The sequence below is a fragment of the Convolutriloba macropyga genome, chromosome 4 (genome assembly GCF_964194025.1).
Source record: "Convolutriloba macropyga chromosome 4, txConMacr16.3, whole genome shotgun sequence".
Lineage (NCBI taxonomy): Eukaryota > Metazoa > Xenacoelomorpha > Acoela > Convolutidae > Convolutriloba > Convolutriloba macropyga.
In genome coordinates, this window is record NC_134471.1 from 20,117,997 (window position 1) to 20,138,267 (window position 20,271).

General features: G+C 34.9%; 1 protein-coding gene across 1 annotated transcript in view; it reads left to right on the plus strand.

Moving 5' to 3' along the window:
* The window catches only part of LOC142338016 (uncharacterized), a 55,072-nt gene that overhangs the window by 21,361 nt on the left and 13,440 nt on the right, over positions 1-20,271 (plus strand). The window contains exons 2-5 of the mRNA XM_075387649.1: positions 8,816-9,008; positions 12,374-12,487; positions 12,956-13,153; positions 15,066-15,242. Coding sequence (XP_075243764.1) covers positions 8,838-9,008; positions 12,374-12,487; positions 12,956-13,153; positions 15,066-15,242 — 660 coding nt within the window. The 5' untranslated portion in view covers positions 8,816-8,837. The remainder of the gene's footprint in view (positions 1-8,815; positions 9,009-12,373; positions 12,488-12,955; positions 13,154-15,065; positions 15,243-20,271) is intronic.

Sequence of the window (20,271 nt, forward strand, 5' to 3'; positions counted from 1 at the left end):
TTCATTATGAGTTCACAACAGGTGTTAAAAAATGTTATCGCAGAAGAATAAGAAGATAGCTGTCATCTTGCAAGATCTTACATTCTAACCGTCTTGTTTCATTGACTTGCATTATAACCATCCCGGGATAGAAATGGGAAAATTTAAATTGCAATGATTGTATAGAGAAACTAAATCGAGCATTGACAAAAACAACTATAATGACAACAAGAATATCACGCATATTTTAAATTTAGCGTCAACAAGAAAATCAAATTTATGCAAAAACACATATTCGAGCTAACTATTGTTGTTGAACATTATTAGGCTCAAATGCGGTTAAAAGGAGATAGAATAACTTAGTAGTGACCGTTTATTTTACCTACGATTATTGGTAGGTTTGTGTAAATTATGTTTCCTACGGCTAATGACATACCTAAACTGCTCAAATCAAACAGATGAAACTTTTTGCGTCGTTCGTTTAGTCAATGAGGTTCGATTAGGAAATTTTGTTAACCAAATGTTATGCTATTGATGGATGTCTGTCAAAAGAAGCTGAAAAAATTGTTTGAATCTTTTATCCTATTTTGGCACTTCAAGGTTCATATTAATACCCATTATGTCATTGATAATTCATAGTCAGAATCGGCGCATAACACAGCTAGATAAATTAGAGTGGACTGCTTCTTTGCTGAATCCTTTCTGAATCTTTTCTGTTTTTGCAACCACCGGTAACAAAAATCCATCCAATCTTGTACCGGTGCCGGCACGGTATTGTGCCTAAATTGAAAGTTCTCTAAGGACAAAAAAGTACATATTTGGGGGGTGCAAACAGACTGGTTATATAGGACTGGGAGGGGGGGCAAAAACAGAAAAGATCAGCTTGTAAGCTTATGCTAAATACTACATATTTCGCGTTTCTCTGTCTTGTACATATCAGGTATGACATCATTAAGAATTGAAGGTAACGACTACACAAACAAACGGAGAAAATTTTCGAAAGAGAAAAATGGGGAAAATGTTATGGGATAAGGTCCCTGGATTGGTATATTATGCAATGTGCTACTTTTAGTAACATCACGTACCTTACACCCAATGACAATCAGTACTGACTCCGACGATTTTCAGAGAATTTTCAAGTTTTAGTACTAATTCAGAAGGATTTCAGAACCAACTGTGAAGTGACTTCTGAACTGCTCTGAATCAGGGCAAAATTCAGAGGAAATAATAAGTATTCCTCTGAATCAGAAGATAATTCAGAAGGAATCAATGAAATAGCTTTGATTCAGACAATTTCAGTGAAAAATGTGACCTGAATTGTACTCTGACTCAGTACTGATTTTCACTGAGAGTTAGGTACGGGATATCAAATAAGAATCGTGCGTTACTTCAAGTCAGTGAGTTTAATTGCACAATTAACACAATTAAATTGAAAAGTTTCACTTCAATGTTGCAAAAAATCAGCGACGTTTGCTCTTTTTTTAATAACCTTAGTCAATTGAAAGAAATAATCTGATAATTTTTCAGTCTGTTCACTTTCTATAATAAACTTGTTAGCCTTTTTGAGAATTTTTATGAACGAAGCCTGAATGAAAATTTCTGTTAATGCTGCCATACTATGATATAAGCTGTTTATACATAACCCGATATAAGCTTTTCTCTGACCATGGTCCCACAATTTTGTGGCGCTCTCTGGCTCTTGGATTTTTAATTGTAACTCTAACTGGTAGAACTATAGCCACCAGTTTTTGCCTTGTCTAGTTCCCCGTACCTAAGGTTCAGTGACAATCAGTACTGATTCAGAACAATTTCAGAGAAATTTCAAATTTAATACTGATTCAGAAAGATTTCAGAACCAACTGTGAAGTGAATTCTGATCTTCTCTGAATCAAAACAAAAATAAGAGAAAATATTCAGTATTATTCTGAGTCAGAAGATAATTCAGAATGAATTACTAAATTAGCTCTGAATCGGACAAATTCAATGCAAAATGTGGCCTGAATTGGACTCTGATTCAGTATTAAATTTGCCTTAGCATTAGGTACGGGCCCGGTATCCCAATACATTATTTTTGCTTTCCGGCTCGTCAGTTCATTGTCGTACAATTTTAACGTGCAAATCAAGCTTGCCTTGCGTAATTTACCTTTGCCTTACTCCGCTCATAAGCGCACAGTTTCAACCATTGTTAATTTTTTGGATTGCATAATTATTTTTTCTCACACCGACTCCACGCATAACAACTAATAAATCTTGAATAAAATTGCTCGTGCCAGTCTATACGTGGCATAGAAAACAAAATGTCGTCCATCACAGGATAAAAGAGTTACATGAGAGAGAACAAAACATAGGAATGAAGTTGCTATTACGTCATTTAATAGCTAGAGATAAATCCAAAATAACCGACTTTAATTTTTTTTCATTTTTTTTTAAATGTTTTAATTTCTTTTCCAAAAATAAAAAATATTTAAAACTACCAGTGATCAGAAACTGTTTAAAATTCCTGTTATCAGAAAACGCAAATGACAAACTCTTTGGGTTGAATATAACTTTTTAAAAAATATATTCAGGGTCATCCCATACATTTGCAGTTCCTGAATGGAAATGAATCACACATTTTGCGAAATTTTGTTTCACGTTTTCAAACTTATCGCATAATTTTATAGTCAATTATTCTCATTTTCAAAGAAAAGTTGTCCGCAAACAAGTAGCAAACAATAGTTTTTGGATAAAAAAGATTTGAAGAAAAATTGACATCAGGAAATCGAATGAAAGGTCAGCGCATTTTATGGGAGCTAATGTTGAGAATTATGTTTATAGAGTAGAAGAGATTGATAAATTGGAACAAAGAAACGTGCGTAAGAAAAAAATTTCTATGCTCATGAACCTCTTTAAACAACTCAAGTACAGTTGGATAATGGTTAAATGTATAAAAGAGAGCCTAGCACAAGAAAATTCTGCAAATTGTGGAAACTCACTGTAATTACCCAAAACAATTTATGAAATATTTTTTCAAATAAATCTATGTACTGAATGGATGTTTAAATGGAACCATAAAATTATATAATTGTTATTTTCTACAAAATTTCTTACTTTACAACAGTTACCTTTTTGACAGAACAAATGACTTCGTTCACATGATTTCCTTTTAAACTCTTCCCGAAGGCAGAAGAAAAAACTTTCAAATTGAACAACTCAAATAATCTTTGGAGTAGACTAAACCAAACAGACTAAACCAAAATTGAACAACTAATTAATCTTTGGGGAATGGTGAAAATACAGTCGTTCAAAAGTGAACAAATTCATCGTCGTTTTTTTCCACGTTTTGTAAAGCCACCATCGATCCAGTTCTGTATAAAAACAGGAATTTTTTTTCATGATGGAAAGTTTGAAGAACTAGGTTTTGGATAATACATATTATGTGCTCAGAGCAAAAAATTTGTCTAAAGGGACAAACTTTTAGAGCCAAATTAGTTCAAGAAAAAAACTGCTGCTTTCAATGCTGAGACATCAGCGCATCAGTAATTTACTTAATTGATAACTACTTGTTAATTTTCTTAAAAAATAGAAATTTGAAACTCTTTCCGTATGCAACATAATTATGAAAGCAATTTTAGGAACTTTCTTAAAGGCTTGACCACAAAATAAAGAATTTGTTAGAATCATACAAAGTACACTTCAAAAATCAAGCAGTACGGAGGTATGGGAAGAAATACAAGGTGACCCGGGGAAAGGACTTGTTAACGTTCTCGCTAAAATAGTTTCTCCACACTATTTCTCATTTCTTAGCCGAAAACATTTTGAAGTTTGAATTGACTTCTTGTAAGAATGTTTTAATGAGATTGTTTAGTGGATAGTGACAGTACGACATAAAAACCACTCGTTTTTGAACAAAACAGTTAAACAGGAAAACACAAAAATATCAGAGACAACGCAGAACAAGAATTGCAACGAGCAACTAGCACAAAATGAGAAATTTACAGCAGAACATAATAATTTTTTATAAAAATGATACGCTACAGTCACAGAAGGAGCCACAGTTTTAATACCTTAAGCTCTCTAATCAGGAAAGACAATTTTTCTCTCATTGAATGCAACAAATGGCTAAAGACAGCGCAGCATGAGCTTTACTAAAATGAAAGGAGATTGAATGGAAATAGCAAAAGGCAACGTGAGCAAAGAGTGGTCGGATTTGGATGTAGTACCTATTGAGTCTTCAGAAAACTGCAATAAATTTGGCAAAATTGTGACTACTTTTTTGTGTAATTTTTAATTAAAATATTGTTGAGATAAAGCTAATTGTAAATACTAAAATTTTGCAAATCAACAAAAAACGTAGATGTTTGATTTCTTCATCGCCGCATCTTTCCCCAACGTTTCCATGCTTTGAACCTCTCTTTCAATTGGAACTTCAAGGAAGAAATTTCGGTACTGTTACCTTTCAAAGAGATATCAGCTCTTTAGTACACAATATGTGTTGTTTCTGTCTCTTATCAAATTCTGCGCTCAAATTGATCACCAATTTATCTCATTTACCTCCCAGAATCCGCGACCTAGAATTCTTCCATGCGCCAAAAAAAGTGAAATAGTGCCGTCATTGGAGAGACATCATGGCAGTTTTTCTCAACATTTTCTCAACAAGAAATTCTTTTCAATTTATTCGTTTTCAGAGCTAAGAGGAGCAGTGTTTAAGCCATATCATAAGAAACAGTTTAAACGCCGTGAGAGTCCCCCAATTTTTCCTGCTTTTTTGCAAATTTCCCAAGTTGCTTATAAGCCGACTTTTCGCAAATATCTGAAAACACAACTATCGAAGAACCATTTTTTTTTCTCTCAATTTGAAGATGATTTCAAAACAAATTGAAGCCACAAAACTTATGAGGTCACTGTACACGATTCGGAGAAAAACACCAAAATCTGAAAGTTATAGAAAAGTTTCCTAGCTCACCGCACTGACCAAGGAGTCATAGCTAACAACATTAGAAGTTAAAATGAAAAATTCAGTGCCCTAAAAATTTCTCCCTCAGCGCCAATTTCTCCCTCAGTTTTTCGCCAGTCAGTTCATTACATATATCCTAAAATCCAGAGGGTGGGGAAAAATTTTTCTCACTAAATTGTTTATCAAATAAAACCATAAGCCAAAAAAAAATTGGGGATCACCGTATTTTGAAAATGCGAACAAAAAAGTTTTCCCATGAACGGGTGGTTTCTCCCTATGAAACAAACACCCATTACTCATGCAAGACTTAATAGTCATTTAAAAACTGTCAGAACATACTGAAGTGATTTAAAATTAGAACAAACAATTTTGTCAACTTTTATTTTATTGTTAAAAATTTTTTAATAAGGTCAGAGTGTTTTCAATTTGTAAAAATTTGTGTCCATAACTTTTGATTTTCTCCGTTGTTTTCTCACTTCAATTAGCAAATAGTTTCCTTATCATGTCTACGTTAATATAGAAACTGTTATGTTTTTTCAATTTGTCAGTATTTTCAATTTGTAAAAATTTGTGTCAATAATTTTTGATTTTCTCCGTTGTTTTCTCAGTTCAATTACCAAATAGTTTCCTTTTCATGTCTACGTTAATATAGAAACTGCTATGTTTTTTCAATTTGTCAGTGTTTTCAATTTGTAAAAATTTGTGTCAATAATTTTTGATTTTCTACGTTGTTTTCTCACTTCAATTAGCAAATAGTTTCCTTATCATGTCTACGTTAATATAGAAACTGTTATGTTTTTTCAATTTCTCAGTATTTTCACTTTGTAAAAATTTGTGTCAATAATTTTTGATTTTTCCGTTGTTTTCTCACTTCAATTAGCAAATAGTTTCCTTTTCATGTCTACGTTAATTTAGAAACTGTTATGTTTTTTCAATTTGTCAGTATTTTCACTTTGTAAAAATTTGTGTCCATAATTTTTGATTTTCTCCGTTGTTTTCTCACTTCAATTAGCAAATAGTTTCCTTATCATGTCTACGTTAATATAGAAACTGTTATGTTTTTTCAAATTGTCAGTATTTTCAATTTGTAAAAATTTGTGTCAATAATTTTTGATTTTTTCCGTTGTTTTCTCACTTCAATTAGCAAATAGTTTCCTTATCATGTCTAGGTTAATATAGAAACTGCTATGTTTTTTCAATTTGTCAGTGTTTTCAATTTGTAAAAATTTGTGTCAGTAATTTTTGATTTTCTCCGTTGTTTTCTCACTTCAATTAGCAAATAGTTTCCTTATCATGTCTACGTTAATATAGAAACTGCTATGTTTTTTCAATTTGTCAGTGTTTTCAATTTGTAAAAATTTGTGTCAATAATTTTTGATTTTTTCCGTTGTTTTCTCACTTCAATTAGCAAATAGTTTCCTTATCATGTCTACGTTAATATAGAAACTGTTATGTTTTTTCAATTTGTCAGTATTTTCAATTTGTAAAAATTTGTGTCAATAATTTTTGATTTTTTCCGTTGTTTTCTCACTTCAATTAGCAAATAGTTTCCTTTTCATGTCTACGTTAATTTAGAAACTGTTATGTTTTTTCAATTTGTCAGTATTTTCACTTTGTAAAAACTTGTGTCCATAATTTTTGATTTTCTCCGTTGTTTTCTCACTTCAATTAGCAAATAGTTTCCTTATCATGTCTACCTTAATATAGAAACTGTTATGTTTTTTCAATTTGTCAGTATTTTCAATTTGTAAAATTTTGTGTCAATAATTTTTGATTTTCTCCGTTGTTTTCTCACTTCAATTAGCAAATAGTTTCCTTATCATGTCTACGTTAATATAGAAACTGTTATGTTTTTTCAATTTGTCAGTATTTTCAATTTGTAAAAATTTGTGTCAATAATTTTTGGTTTTCTCCGTTGTTTTCTCACTTATATTAGCAAATAGTTTCCTTATCATGTCTACGTTAATATAGAAACTGCTATGTTTTTTCAATTTGTCAGTATTTTCAATTTGTAAAAATTTGTGTCCAAAACTTTTGATTTTCTCCGTTGTTTTCTCACTTCAATTAGCAAATAGTTTCCTTATCATGTCTACGTTAATATAGAAACTGCTATGTTTTTTCAATTTGTCAGTATTGTCAATTTGTAAAAATTTGTGTCAATAATTTTTGATTTTCTCCGTTGTTTTCTCACTTCAATTAGCAAATAGTTTCCTTATCATGTCTACGTTAACATAGAAACTGTTATGTTTTTTCAATTTGTCAGTATTTTCACTTTGTAAAAATTTGTGTCAATAATTTTTGATTTTCTCCGTTGTTTTCTCACTTCAATTAGCAAATAGTTTCCTTATCATGTCTACGTTAATATAGAAACTGTTATGTTTTTTCAATTTGTCAGTATTTTCACTTTGTTAAAATTTGTGTCCATAATTTTTGATTTTCTCCGTTGTTTTCTCACTTCAATTAGCAAATAGTTTCCTTATCATGTCTACGTTAATATAGAAACTGTTATGTTTTTTCAATTTGTCAGTATTTTCAATTTGTAAAAATTTGTGTCAATAATTTTTGATTTTCTCCGTTGTTTTCTCAGTTCAATTACCAAATAGTTTCCTTTTCATGTCTACGTTAATATAGAAACTGCTATGTTTTTTCAATTTGTCAGTGTTCTCAATTTGTAAAAATTTGTGTCAATAATTTTTGATTTTCTACGTTGTTTTCTCACTTCAATTAGCAAATAGTTTCCTTATCATGTCTACGTTAACATAGAAACTGTTATGTTTTTTCAATTTGTCAGTATTTTCACTTTGTAAAAATTTGTGTCAATAATTTTTGATTTTCTCCGTTGTTTTCTCACTTCAATTAGCAAATAGTTTCCTTATCATGTCTACGTTAATATAGAAACTGTTATGTTTTTTCAATTTGTCAGTATTTTCACTTTGTAAAAATTTGTGTCCATAATTTTTGATTTTCTCCGTTGTTTTCTCACTTCAATTAGCAAATAGTTTCCTTATCATGTCTACGTTAATATAGAAACTGCTATGTTTTTTCAATTTGTCAGTATTGTCAATTTGTAAAAATTTGTGTCAATCATTTTTGATTTTCTCCGTTGTTTTCTCACTTCAATTAGCAAATAGTTTCCTTATCATGTCTACGTTAATATAGAAACTGTTATGTTTTTTCAATTTGTCAGTATTTTCACTTTGTAAAAATTTATGTCAATAATTTTTGATTTTGTCTGTTGTTTTCTCAGTTCAATTATCAAATAGTTTCCTAGTTTCCTTATCATGTCTACGGTAATATAGAAACTTTAATGTTTATTGAACGTCTCTTAATTGAGAAAAATTATCAACAAATCTTTCTAGTGTGCGTCAAAGATAACACTGCATCTATCGAAATGTTTCTGTGTCGTATGTATTCCTAGGATGCTAATCTATGACAAAAAACTAATTTCAATGAGGATATTCAAGAAATGAAAAATTGAAAAAAGCTGTCTATCTACTAATTGGTGCTATTCATCTCACTGATTGACAATCTGTTAACGCCGTTTCAAAAATTTAGATTATGTTGAAAATTCAGTGAACAATTAAATAAAATATATCTGCTGTATTTTTCTTCAGTGGTTGTTTAAAATGTTTGGTTCTTAACATAGCGGCGAAATTACACATTTTAGCGGTGAATAGTGGTGAATTTTTGTAAGATCACCGCTTACTCTAGCGGCGAACTTACATAATTTCACCGCATTCACCGCGTTTCAGCGCTTATCTTACATATTTTTCCGATTTTTTCTCGACCCGGGTTGCTCGCTCTTTGCATAAGATTTGGGATAAAACATTGACACCGGTTGTTGAATAGCCACTAAACGCAAGTACTTGTAATAATCCTACATTTTAATGATAATTATAGCATCGTTGCCAACATTTCCAATATGGACAGCAGTTGCCCATCCTCCCCAGTACTCAACAAAATCCATCCACTGGAGTTTGACCAGGTTAGTTCTACAACAGCAGCCAGCATGTCCAGTAGTTCCAGCTACAGTTCCCTGGCAAGTGTACGGAACACGCCCACTCCTGGTGGAATCATCGGAGTCGTGAGAAAGGTGGGTGGAAATAATCCACTAAACTCCACTTTTGCGAATTAAGCTTCACAATGGTAATGGTAGACTGATTTCAATTTGGCGACAGATGTTTAATCCGTTTTCAAAAAATTGCGAGTGATATAGTCAAGCAAACCGCAAACTGTTAGAGCAAGTGCTTGTGGTGAAGTTTATGGTCAGAAGATACCACTGACGCTGGTCAAAAACCAATAATGTATGAAACAATTAATTTTGATCCGTATAACGATTATTTCTTACGAAAAAATAACGACGAAAAAAACGATCAGCTCTTACATAAAAATATCAACGGAAAAAACGATCATTTCTTACAAAAATTAACGATGAAAAAACAAAGATTTCTTGCATAAAAATAACGACGAAATGACGAAAAAAACGACGATTACCACGTAAGGGCTTTGATCGTTTTTGTCTAAGGAAAACGATCAAAAAACGACGATTTCTTACTAGTGAAAAACAAAATCCCTCGCCACGCGTAGTTTCAAGTCAGCTAAAATTCAGAAAGCTTTAAGAGTTAAAAATTTTCAATACAATTGTCACATTACGCCAAATTTAATATCTTTGGCTTATTATATACTCGAACATTTCACAATTGTACTAGATGCCAATTAAATAACAACTCAATTAATCTGAATGTCAATAAGACAGAAAAGAAATGAATTGTAAAAGATAACGAATGGAATATCTCCTTAATAAGAATTTGCGGATTGAAAAGCCTCATTTCTGATTACCCGTACCCTGAATGAAGGTGTGGTCATAGCTGGAGCAGCGTATAACTTCACAAAACCATCCAACTGATCATAGTCCGATCTGCCCAAACTTTTTAATGGACAGATCCGTTCCAGTATAAAAACCTTGAACTGTCTTTGGCAAACTGTTTTCTAGCGTAGGCTAAATCTGGACAACTATTGCAGAGCAGCTCCAGAGAAAAATGTCTATGTCAGAGTATCTGCTAGTCTAACTCCGCAAATACTATTGGCGAAGCAAATCTGAATAACCGGCTGTTGTTACTTTTGAGAGAATAGACCCAGATTACGCTAACTCTTTGATATCAATTTGTAAATCTCCTCTTGGGCTATGATGAAACGGACAATTATACAGGCGCAGTAGGTCAAAACTATCATAAGAACAATCATAGAAAGTTGGATACTTCGGATCTTTTCCGTTTGTGCCCCACCCCAGTACGTTATGCTCCCCCCAGTTACAGAGCATGTGCCATTACATAGTAAATCATCATGTAAAAATATGGCACGTGCGTTTGGGAGATGTAAATAATATGCACCCCCCAAGGCGGGGAGGGCACAAACGGAAAAGATCCGAGACGATACTTCTAAAAACATTTATTAATCAACACTAATAAGTATTGCTGTCTCGCACAACGAATGAGGAGCTCAAAATTCTATATCTGATCGTATGGGTTGTGAATCAGTTGCGGGAGAAAAATGGGCGCGAGAACAGGAGAAATAACTCTAAATATTTTTCAAAGACGGTAGCCAGGCTGATTCCAACTGATACGAACTGAACCGATAATAAAAAATATCAATGATTGGCTGTGAAGCAAGATTGCAATAAAATAAATCTTAACTGTTTATTAATTGAATCGTGTATCGTTCATGGAAGAAGCAGGAACATTTTGCGGGGGGTATATTTAGTTTCTTCACGTGACAAAAAACTAACAATAGTCAAAGCACTTGAAGCTGCAATTTGATAACGTAACATTTAAATATAGAACTCAGCATAGTCTTACTACCTATGTTTACATGTATAAAAAACGATTTTCAATAATATGAATTCCACATATTAGTACCAATTCAGAGTTCGAATGTTGTTTTGTTCGTTAGTCTTATTTGCAGAAAAAATTTACATCTACTCTGCAACCCCCCCCCCAACTCCCCTCCCCACCCGTTGTTTTATGCCCCTTACAGTTGTCAAATGTTGTGTTGTTATATTGCACGTTTCTACGTAGAAAATTAAAAGGTACGCCTGAGGCGTAAAGTTTTAAGCCGTTAGGCGAAAATACTGAACTAAAGTTTTGTGGAAATTAGGCGAATTGCATTTAAAACTATTTAAATATGTACTTCAACACCCACTCGATACTGTGAATTTGCACAGTTGAACAGCAGTCTTTACATGCAAATCAGTTGCTTAACGTACATAAAAATTGTATCATTTCAAAATTTTGCATCTCGTTTACTCTACTCAGTGTCATCACGGCCATTGATTCTGCTTTTTTTAAAAAAAAAGGAACAGGGAAAAAATGTGAATGCTAACAATACTTACCAATAGCATAAATGGGATCTTTTCCACTCTCACAGTAAATTAGGTACCACCATTTGTATATGTTTGAATATAATGTTTGCTTTTGAGTCATTACGTATGCATACACATGAATAGACATTTAGAAAGCACCACTAGACGGGAGATTTGAAAACAATATGCGTATAGCAAATAATACGTGTACAGCAAAAATAGCTATGGGTATAGCATCAACCAAAAACCCTAAACTTTATCGTGAAAATGCTCAAAATTGTTCAATTTTTCATTGTTTTTTACTCTATTTTTTCTTCGTCAATTGTTATAGTCACTTAATTATATTATAATATCAAGCGAATATTGCACAACCTCTGTCTAATTATTATAATTGGTATTCGCTTAATGTCCACTAAACTTTAGTTCAGATTTTTTGCCTAATGGTTACAAAAACTCTGAACTATTCGTGTTTTTTCCTAACCCGGGTCGATGTTTGAGGGTTAATTTTGCGTAAGAAATGCGGTGAAATAAATAATTTTCACAGCGTATTTTTTAAATCTTTTTCCGGTGAAAGCGGTGAATCAATTATTTTCACCGCATTCAATGGAACTCTTACAAATAAGAAACTTCCGTACACGGGGTCGAACCTCTCACCACTTAAATGGCTACAACTTCTGATTCCACTGCGTTATCTGTCACTTAATTCTTTGATATTTCTTCTGAATTTAAATCAGATTCAATAAACTTTGGAAAACAAATTGCTGTGCATTTTTGTAAGCGGTAAAACTCAGTAAAATGCGATGAATTATTTTTTCACAGCATTCACCACATTCAGCGCATTTCTTGCATGAATTTGCCGCAAAAGTTGATGCGGTGAAGTTTTGTAAGAAATGCGGTGAATTTCCCGGTGAATTTTTGTAAGCAATGCTTCCAAATGCGTTGAATTATTTTTTTCACCTCATTCTCGCAATCACTGCATTTCTCACAAAAATTCTCCGCATTCACCGCATTTCTTGCAAAAATTTACCCAAAAACCTTGACCCGGGAATATCTTACGCCCCATTTGCTATTTTGTTGTTTGTTCATGTTTTGTTTCACAGGCAGTGAGGAGATATCAGAAATGTGAATTGTGTGGAGACTCATCTGAGCAGACTCAACATTGTGTACACTGTGGACTCACCCTCTGTGACAAGGACAGGAACAAACACATCAAAGTTAGCATGATCAGATTGGGATGGCTTTTTTATAAGTGAGACAAACTGTAAATGTAAATGATATTTTATGAATTGCTGAAAATGAATAGGAAGTTTGTCAAAAATTTCGAATTTTTGGAAGAAATATTGGCAGGAAATCTGCTTGAAATTTTGTATAAAATGCTTGGAACTTATGCAGGATATAGGCTGAAAACGTTGAACTTACTATTCATCAAAATTAGCATCAAAATTATTTAAAACTTAGCATCAAAATTATTTAAAAAATGTGCTGAATATTGTGCTATTTTTTTAAATATAAATTGCGTAGAAAAGTGATGCAATTATGTTTATTTAGTACATCCAACAACTAAAAGTTTACTTTCAACATATTAAGCTCATTTCTAATTTAATTTTCCGAAAATGAGCGCATTTCTTTCGAAAGTATCATCCAACTAATCGACCCGCGCATGACCGATGTAGGTTATTTAGGAAGTGATAGAATCCCTAAAGAGCTTGAAGTTGACTTCAAACAGACACACGAAGACTGCAAATGACAAGAAAGACAAAATATCTCAGACGATAGTAGAGACGGAGCAGAGTAGGCAGATTGCCAAACAGAGAGTGGTGGATGAGTTCCGACACCTGAACAACATCCTCAATTCCAGAAAACAGGAATTGCTCAATCAGGTCCGCTGCATACAATTTACACACAGTTGGTTAAATTAAGCAGAGTTCTAATTAAGTAACTTACAAGTTTTAGTTTTCATAAAAGGAAAAAGAAATTCGAATCTCCGATAATTAGTATACACTTCGCAATTTTTAAAATATTTTTTAACCGCTTTTCAGCGCTTTTCGTAAGATTTTCGGGCTCAGTTTTTGGAAACTTGTACTATTTTGGAAACTTGTGCAAAAAATTCGAGAACGGCTTGAAGATGCTAGGCAATCAATGAAAGACCTCTTGATAAAAAGATGCTTTGGTGGTATGATGGTCATGATGGTATCAAGAAAGGGGGGTCATTATGTGACCATATTTATATTAGGGGGGGGGGGGGGAGGGAGGAGGGCTGATTCAGCTAGGGTGGGCGGGGCAGGGCGCGGCGGTGCGAGGGGGGGGGGGGGGTGAGTCGGACCTACGAGGTGTTTCCTCAGTCTGGAAACATACAAATGAGTTGGGGCGGGAGGGGCGGAGGGAGCTAAGACGGACTTCCGAGGTGTTTTCTGTCTGGAAATATAAAAATGAGTTCAACCCGCCCAACTTTCTGAACGAAAAGGAAGTATTCTAGAAGAACCCGAACCTGACACCGTTTTCGATCGGACTTCGAGCGTGTCCAGGCGAAAATATTGCAGAGATGTACATGTTCTTTGTGTTCGAAAACTTATTCCGCCGATTCAATTGCAGCTAAAGCTGGGTAACGTGTCCTTACGGCGTGGGGGACCCCAGTTTAGATGCAATTTCGTCATGATCGCTTTTTTGTTGAAATCGAAAATTCGAAATTCACATGAATTTTGTCTGATCGTGTTAAAAATCAAGTTTAATCTGTCAAGTACAATATCATGATATAAAAAGTGTTTCTGAATTTTTCGTGCTTATAAAAACCTATAAATGGACGGCAAATATACTGATTCAGTTGCCCAGTTAATATGGGAATGAAAAGATTCAGCGCTGAATTGTCCTGGGACTTGGGTCCGTGGCCCTTTCTTGAACGCTATTCCATTGCGCACATTCATCGCATGCTTGGCTATTATGATGTCTATGGTTTCAAAAGCCTACCTAAATTGGAAACAAATTTTAAAATAAATGATGACTTAATTGCACTTAAAAACTGACCGAGTTTTGATTAATTAGGCAATTGGCATTTGGGAATCTAGTTAAATACTGAGGGTTTGAACCCATTTAGGTCTCCGTGTATGACGACTTGAGAAAGAAAAATAATCCAAATTTAGCATTATTTAATAAATTAAAATGGCATGAAAATTTGTTTCCCACGATGCAACTTTTGGTGAACCCTGTAAAAGTTTCAAAGTATCCTAAAAATAAATATAAACCACTTACCACTGCAATCCATGATAATTAACAGAAGAAGAGTTGATAAGTAGTTTTTCAGAGCAAACGGCAACCAAAAAGATGAATAATTTGTTTAATTCAATTTTTTCTTGGCACCAACCACAGCAGTCGACCTGAATACCATATATACATTTTTTTGTTGTAATAATTGTTTTTTACTTCTGAATTGAAAACCGTCTTTCAGTGAACGTTCAAATGAACGTATTATGGCCATCATTTCCAATTTTAGAAATATGGGACAAAAGTGGCACTTTTTCTTTTGAGGAAAAATGCGACGATAATTCACAGAAGGAAGTTTGAGTGAGATATAGTAGGATGTTTTTAAACAACTAGGAAGTTTTTGAAAAAAAACAGCTACAAAGTTACAAATTAAAAAGCACATTTTACAATTAAAGCCCCCCTCCCCCCCCCCCCCCCCTCGCCCTCTTCATCGTCGTCATCATGTCAGAAGATAACAAATCAAATCACGCACAAACAGTTAGTGCCTTCCCCATTCATGAAAACAGTTTCACTGTTGGACAATTGGAAATTTAGCTGGACGCATTTGGCCAGGACGAATTGGTGCTTCTGAATGAGGACAAGATTATACTGGATCAGTATGTGAAGGAACTCAGGAATGTCGAGGCAGAGTTTCACCCTAGACTCGCCAGCTACACCGGAATGAGTGACGCCGCTCTTGCTAGGCTGTGCCAGGCTAAAATCGCTTATCAGGTAAGGTGTACAATTTATATCTGTACTGTGGCAGTGAGTAGACCCAGGCTTAGGTGTGCGTTCGAAACAGTCCCGATCAAACCGTCCCAGAACAAAAGTGCCTCTGATCAGACGGCCCCAGACCAAATATTTTTCTGATCAGACCTAACCGCGCCCGAGTTTCTGTGCGCTCGATGTGCGTTCGAATTGGCCTCTGATCAGACTCAAACGCGCTCGACAATTTCTGTGCGGCCAAAGAGACCTGCGTTCCTGATAAGACCCACCTGTGTTCTAATGTAGTTCTGATCAGACTCCAGGGACGAGGCGCCAGCGCTAAAAATTACTAAAAAAGGTATTATTTGCGGTGAATGCTGGAAATTTTTGTACGATTTGCGGTTGTTAGCGATGAATGCCTAAAAGAAAACTTTACCGCTAATAACCGCAAATCATACAAACATTCACCGCTAAATTCACCACAAATCTTTGCTGTGAATTTTTCACCGCTTAATGATTAGTGGTGAAATGATGAAATTGATAAATTGATTTTTCATCAATAATCAATTAGCGGTGAATAAGACCAATTCACCTCTAACCACTAAGCAGTTAAAAAACTCACAGTTATACCGTTAGTGCAAATTTCTGACTAAACAAATGAAATGGATACTGCTTTCCATAAGAAACGTCCTGATCTACAGTTATTAAAAATCCCCTAAAGGGGATCGGAAATTGCTATCAGCTGGACCTGATCAGAGCCATAAGACTTTAGATGAGGCTCTGATGAGAACGCTGCTTGATTCTTCTTTTCTCCCGGCAGAGCCCACCTGTCTCAGTAAAAGAAAATACAATAAATTGAAAAAAATGACTGGGCTGGAAATTGTCTCTGATCAAACCCACTTGCGTTCGAAATCGTTTCTGAACTGACCAGTTGCGCTCAAACCATTTGTGATCAGACCCAGTTGCACTCAAATTGTCCATTTTTAGACCCAGTTGCGCTTAATGCCGTTATGATCAGAGCAAATAGCAGATTAAAGCGCACTCGAATCTACCTCTGATAAGACTCACGTGCACTCGTGCGCTCGAAATCGCCCTGTACTTTTCAGCACAAAATGATGAATTGTGCGCTTGAAATGGTCTGATAAAAAAAACTAAAAAACTAAAGAATTAGAAGATTTGACCGAATAGCAGTTTCAGACCCGGATCAGTTGTTTTGTCGCTAATTTAACAGAAGACATTCTGGAGGAGGTGTAATTAAAAATAATGTAATTAAAAAGCAAAAAAAAACTCCTACAGGAATTTTGTATTCTTTTTTCATTGAACTGCATTGTGTTTCTAGAATAATCCAAGAATTATGCAAGATCTTACGAAATATCCGATTTTAACAACTGTTTAATTTTTATCAGTGTTTCTGCAAGATTCTTCTAAGAAAAGCAGTAGCCATGCAAGCTAAGCGGCTTTCGCACTCTATCAGCATGTTTGCGAGCACAACTTTCACACTGCTGACCATTCACAACAGGCAAAAATAAACTCGTATCAGAAAAGCAGAAGACGCCAAACAGCAGCGAAAACCAAACATTTGGTCCTAATTATAAAAAAATAATAAAACTCCAGGTGACACGTTCTCACGTTCTCATCAGTTATTAACTTGAACTCTTTACCTTGCTCATAAAATTAGAATAAAAGTAAAGATTTTGCAGTGCAAATGATACTTAACAAACGCTAACATAGTGCAAGTCCAATAGAAGACTTGGTCTTTAAAAGTTGTTCAAATCTGTTGGAGGTCTAAGCAGGCGCATCTACCTTGAAAACGGACCAGAGCTGGATTAGAACCAACATTTCAAGCCTAGTGTGCTAACCATTACACCAACTGGTCCAAAGCTCTCGAACTGGGCATCTCTTACAACCCGTTCTTATGTTCTTTCTTGTTCCTCAAGACTTCATTTCTCCAGCCAAGTATACGTTGAAAAAGTAGAGCTTGTCAAATTTATGCACAATTTACACTAGTTTGTTATCTTTCTACCTTCTAACATACTTCGACAAATTTTAAAACAATTTATAGAACAACGTTATAGAACAAATGTTGCGAAAATTTTTTTGGCCTATCTTGAAAGATAATCGCATGATAGTGCCAGCGCGATACAGCGCAATAACTTGAGCAGTTCTACCGCGGTATTTTTGCTCCGCTTTGACCATAACAACGAAGACGTATACCTAAAAAAAATGTTTGCCTAATTTCAAAGAGTCACTTACCCGCAGAATTTATTTAAAGTTAAGTTAATATAGTGGAGTACGATTACCATCTTTTGTAAATAACAACCAATATATTGGTTTTCCTTTGATGAATATCAGTTAATTTCGAACGTGGACTATAACTTTTTTAAAAAATTTTTGGCACTTTTAGAGAATTGTTGTCTTTGCAATTTAAATTGAAAAACGTTTAATTAAAATCTATTTTTAGCGAGGGTTTTTTTCACTACCTATTATTAAAAATTTATACTAAATGCACTGTCTGTAGTCAATCATTCTTCTCGTATTTAAGCGCAATTTTGATTTTTTGGGCACTTATGTTAAATAGCTGAATAAAAGGATATATAAAAGATTGTTTATTTGAGATAAAAATTCTCCACTAAACATTAATTAGAAGAATCTGTATTTATTACGACCCGTGTCGAATATGCCCCCCCCCCCGATTACCCCCAAACTTATGTAAGAGTAGGGGAATAATTGTCTATGGGGGATAAAACTATGTGAAATAAGGGGTGTAATGGGGGGTAATGGGGGAATTTAGAAATTTTACCTCCAAAAAATAATCCCCCACAAAGATGTAAGAGTAGGGGGTAAATTTTGGGAGTAAAACAATGAAAGATTACAGGGGAATTGGGGGTGAAACAGGGGGTAGTGGGGAATTTTTAGATTTTATCCCCCAAAAATACCCCCAATAAGACGTAAGATTGGGGGTAGTTTTAGGGGTAAAACTATGTAAGATTAGGGGGTTATTAGGCTGCAGTGGGGGGGGGGCGTTCAGATTTCACCACCAATAAAAATACCACCTAAAATGATGAAGGGTTAGGGGTTAAATTTAGGGGGTAAAATGACGAAAAATTAGGGTTTATGCGTATGTAAAAGGGGGAATCTTAGCATTTTAACCCACCAAGAATTACCCTTGAAGATGATGAAAGATTAGGGGTGATTTTGGGGGCGTAAAACGATGTAAGCTAAGAAGGCAACGAGTAGTAAGGGGGAATAATCAGAAATTACCACCAAGAAGATGTAAGATTACGGGGAAATTTTAAGGGGGTCTTATTATAAGGAAGGTAATGAGGAGGGATCTTTTCCGTTTGTGCCCTCCCAGTACGTTATGCTCCCCCCGGTGACAGAGCACGTGTCATTGCATAGTAAATCATTATGTAAAAATATTGCGCGTGCGTCGGGGGGTTGCAAATAATATGCACCCACTAAGCTGGGGGGCACAAACGGAAAAGATCCATGAGTGAGGGGAAATTTTCAAACGTTACTCTCCAAAGTTATCTCCAAAAAGATGTAAGATTAGGTAGGTAATTTTAGAAATTTTGGGGGGTAAAAACGATGTAAGATTAGGGGGTAGAGGGATGTAATAAAGGGAGAATTTTTAGATTTTAGCCCACCAAAAAGATGGTAAAATGATCAGATAAGGGGTTTTTTTTAGGGGGGGGGGGGGGGGGGTAAACGATGTTGCAAAAGGAAATAATGGTGATTAAGGCAGATTTTTTAGACTTTGTGCCCCAAATTTAACTCCCAAAAAGAGGTAAGATACGGGGATATTTCAGGGACGTAAAACGATGTAAGATAGGGGTTAATGCGGAGTAAGGAATTTTAGTAGCTTTTAGATTTAAGCAATGGGGTAATGAGGATGTAAGATGAAGCGGTTATGGGGAGTAATGTGGGAGTGGGGTTTACACTATACTCCAAAGATTACCCCCTAAAATATATAAGATTAGGGGATAATTTTAGTGCAGTAAAATGATGAATGAGTGGAGGGGTAAATTGTTTACTTCATATACATGAGATGGCTGTTATTGGACAAGCATCGGTGTATGAGGGCTAAAGCAAACTAGCTCAGGGATTAGAGAATGTGGGATCAAGGCTGTCATTCTGCAACTATGGAGGTAAAACGATGTCGGATTGGGCTGCCAAAGATGGTAATATGATGCAAGATTAAGAGAGTTGCAGTGGGAGGGTGAAGGGGGTGTAAAACAACGCAAGGGTAGGTGAGAAATGGGGGCTCTTTCCCATTATACCCCCAACGAAATCATAGTACACCATTAAGGTATAAATACAATGATGGGGGCTATAGGTTATCTGACCACTAAGGCGGGGGGTATAATGGAAAAAAACCCGCAATGGGGGGTAAAACGACGCAAAAGTAAAGGTGTAATAGGGTTAAAACGAGGCAAGAAAGAGGGGGTAATGTACCCATTAACCATACTCTTGCGTCGAATTAACCCCAATTACCCCCCAGAAAGATGTATGAGTATTGAGGGGAATTGGCTAAAATTTCCCACGATTACCCCTTAAACTTACATCTTTTTTGTTGTAAAAATTCGACCCGGGTCACTTTGTTCACCATTTCATATTTCTTAATTCTGGTTATTCAATTAGTTGTAGATTTAGAGTTTAAAAGGAATTATACAAAACTTAACACCAAGTTCAATTTTCCTCTTTTTTGACACTTAATTGCACTCTTGGGGTCTTTCCCATTATAGCCCCCCAGCTTAGTGGTCAGATAACCTATAGCCCCCCCCCCCAAACATGGTAACTATACCATAATGGGGGGCTATAATTTCATGGGGGGCTATAATGGGAAAGACCCCACTCTTCTTCAGAGTGAAGGGTGCCTTATTAACCCAACCACTGGTTTGATTAGGTGAATTGAGAGCTTGGTTGATAACGTTGAAAGCGTCATCAGAAAACGAAAAGTAGTTTTAGTGATCATTCTTGATATCATATTTTGGATCTAGTCTGTTTCGCCTTTGTTAGTGTTTTCTATCACCCCCAGTTACAGTGTTGTTATATA